Here is a 2,145-nt window from a genome sequence, read left to right on the forward strand (position 1 = left end):
GGGTGTGGGTTATGACAGAAGTAATATGAGAGGGCTGGGGTGTGGATTATGACAGATGACAGAAGTGAGAAGAGACGGCTGCAGTGTGGGTTATGGCGGATGACAGAAGTGAGAAGAAAGGGCTACAGTGAGGGCAATGACAGATGATGGAAGTCAGGAGAGAGGAGTGCAGTGTGGATAATTACAGCAGGAAGAAGAGATGGGCGAAGTGTGGGAAAATGACAGATGACAGAAATGAGGTGACAGGGTTGTAGAATATCAAATTATAGCAGTGAGCAGAGGGGTGCTTTGTAGGATATTAAAGGGTGTGCAGAGAGGGATGTGTATTGGATAATGACAGATGGTAAGCAGAGGGAAAGGCTGTGCAAGAGATGACAAATGACAGGGCTGAGCAGAGAGGGATGCACCTTGGTAAATTAATTATGTCAGCAGTCTGGAAAATGATGGATGACAGTTGTGACCAAGGATGGGTGTTGTATTAAATAATGACAAATTACACCTGTGAGCAGAGGTGGGGCATTGTATTAGATGACAGATGACAGCTGTGAGTAGGGAAGGGTGTTTTATTGGATGACAACTGTGAATACAGCAGTGTGGGAAATGATGGATGATAAGGGTGACCAGGAAGGGGAGCTGTGTTTGATAATAACAGATGACAGCAGAGGGGGGTGCGGTTTTGGATGACAGCTGTGAACTGAGGGGGGGCGCTGTATTGGATGACAGATGACAGCAGAACAGAGTTGGGTATTGTATTGGATGACAGATGACAGCGAAGCAGAGGGGGTGCTGTTTTGGATGACAGCTGTGAACAGAGGGGGGGGGGCGTTGTTTTGGATGACGGATGACAGATGACAGCGGAGCAGACAGGGTGTTTTGGATGACAGATGACAGCAGAACAGAGGGGGGGGCACTGTTTTGGATGACAGATGACAGCGGAGCAGAGGGGGTGCTGTTTTGGATGACAACTGTTAACAGAGGGGGCCCCTGTTTTGGATGACAGATGACAGCAGAGCACAGGGGAGTGTTGCATTGGATAACAGATGACAGCGGAGCAGAGGGGGTGCTGTTTTGGATGGCAGCCGTGAACAGAGGGGGGCGCTATTTTGGATGACAGCAGAGCACAGAGGGGGTGTTGTTTTGGATGACAAATGACAGCTGAGAGCAGAGGGGGGCGCTGTTTTGGAAGACAGGTGACAGCTGTAAACCAATGAACACACCAGCCTACAAAGGTCTGCAGCCAGTGAATAGCAGATAGAACACACAGATGACAACATTCGCCCCATGTATGCTCACACAGCCCAGACACGTAGCCGCACAGCCCAGACACAGGACAACACTGTACAGGGAAGTGACCGCACTGACACTCAGCACTATGGTACAGCCCCATGAACTGCTGGCCCCGGGTGTCTCCCTACCTCTATCCCCTCCTCGGTGTGAGTCCCCGTTGTACATTTTCATCACTCCTCCGCTGGAAACTTCGCCACATCCTATGCTCCACACTCCAGCCACCGGCGTTCTCTCATACAATGTCAGAGTATGCTGCTTCAGTTACTGAGCACGCGCAGTGACGTCATCGGCAGCATATTCTAATACTAAAGTCTGGTCTATCAGAAAATGCTGCCTGTGAGGCTTTCCATTCTTTCATTCTGGGGCTTTATATCTTAAGAAGAGAAGGCAGTAGGGGCTTCAAATTTGCAGCATAGACAGGGAACCCCTCCTAGCCCTTCAGGGTTCTGGGATTTGGGGGGTCACAATTAAAATACGCAGTCAAAAGTCAGTTATTCTGTCGGGGAAGCTCCCTGAAACCCAACTTTTATCCCATGGCAGCATTATATGATGGTATACTAGGTCTGTCCTTTAATGCTGCCTGCCCATTATGGCCACCTATAGCCCTGAGGTATATTGAGCCCAATTTCTCAGGATACCTGAATGTTTAACCACTTTTATTAAATTGTGACCCTAAATTTTACAACCTTGTATGATTGGGGGGCGGCGGGTAACCTAGGGGTGAAGTTAGCCATAAATGTTTCCTGACTATACTGAAAATTGAAAGTTTATTCTGTCTCCTGTTCCATAAATATGACGCCTCAAAGACAATGATTGTGTGACAGCATACGCCGATAGAGTATTAGCGTGTGCCGCTGA

The 2,145-nt window shown here is 48.6% G+C and overlaps 1 protein-coding gene across 1 annotated transcript in view; it reads right to left on the minus strand.

Annotated features, from left to right (window-relative positions):
- Window positions 1–1,548, minus strand: part of SLC36A4 (solute carrier family 36 member 4) — a 134,910-nt gene extending 133,362 nt beyond the window's left edge. Inside the window, exon 1 of the mRNA XM_072398636.1 lies at window positions 1,416–1,548. Within this exon, the coding sequence (XP_072254737.1) occupies window positions 1,416–1,458 (43 nt within the window). The 5' untranslated portion in view covers window positions 1,459–1,548. The remainder of the gene's footprint in view (window positions 1–1,415) is intronic.
- Between the last annotated feature and the right edge of the window lie 597 nt (window positions 1,549–2,145).

This window comes from Pyxicephalus adspersus, chromosome 1 (assembly GCF_032062135.1).
Source record: "Pyxicephalus adspersus chromosome 1, UCB_Pads_2.0, whole genome shotgun sequence".
Lineage (NCBI taxonomy): Eukaryota > Metazoa > Chordata > Amphibia > Anura > Pyxicephalidae > Pyxicephalus > Pyxicephalus adspersus.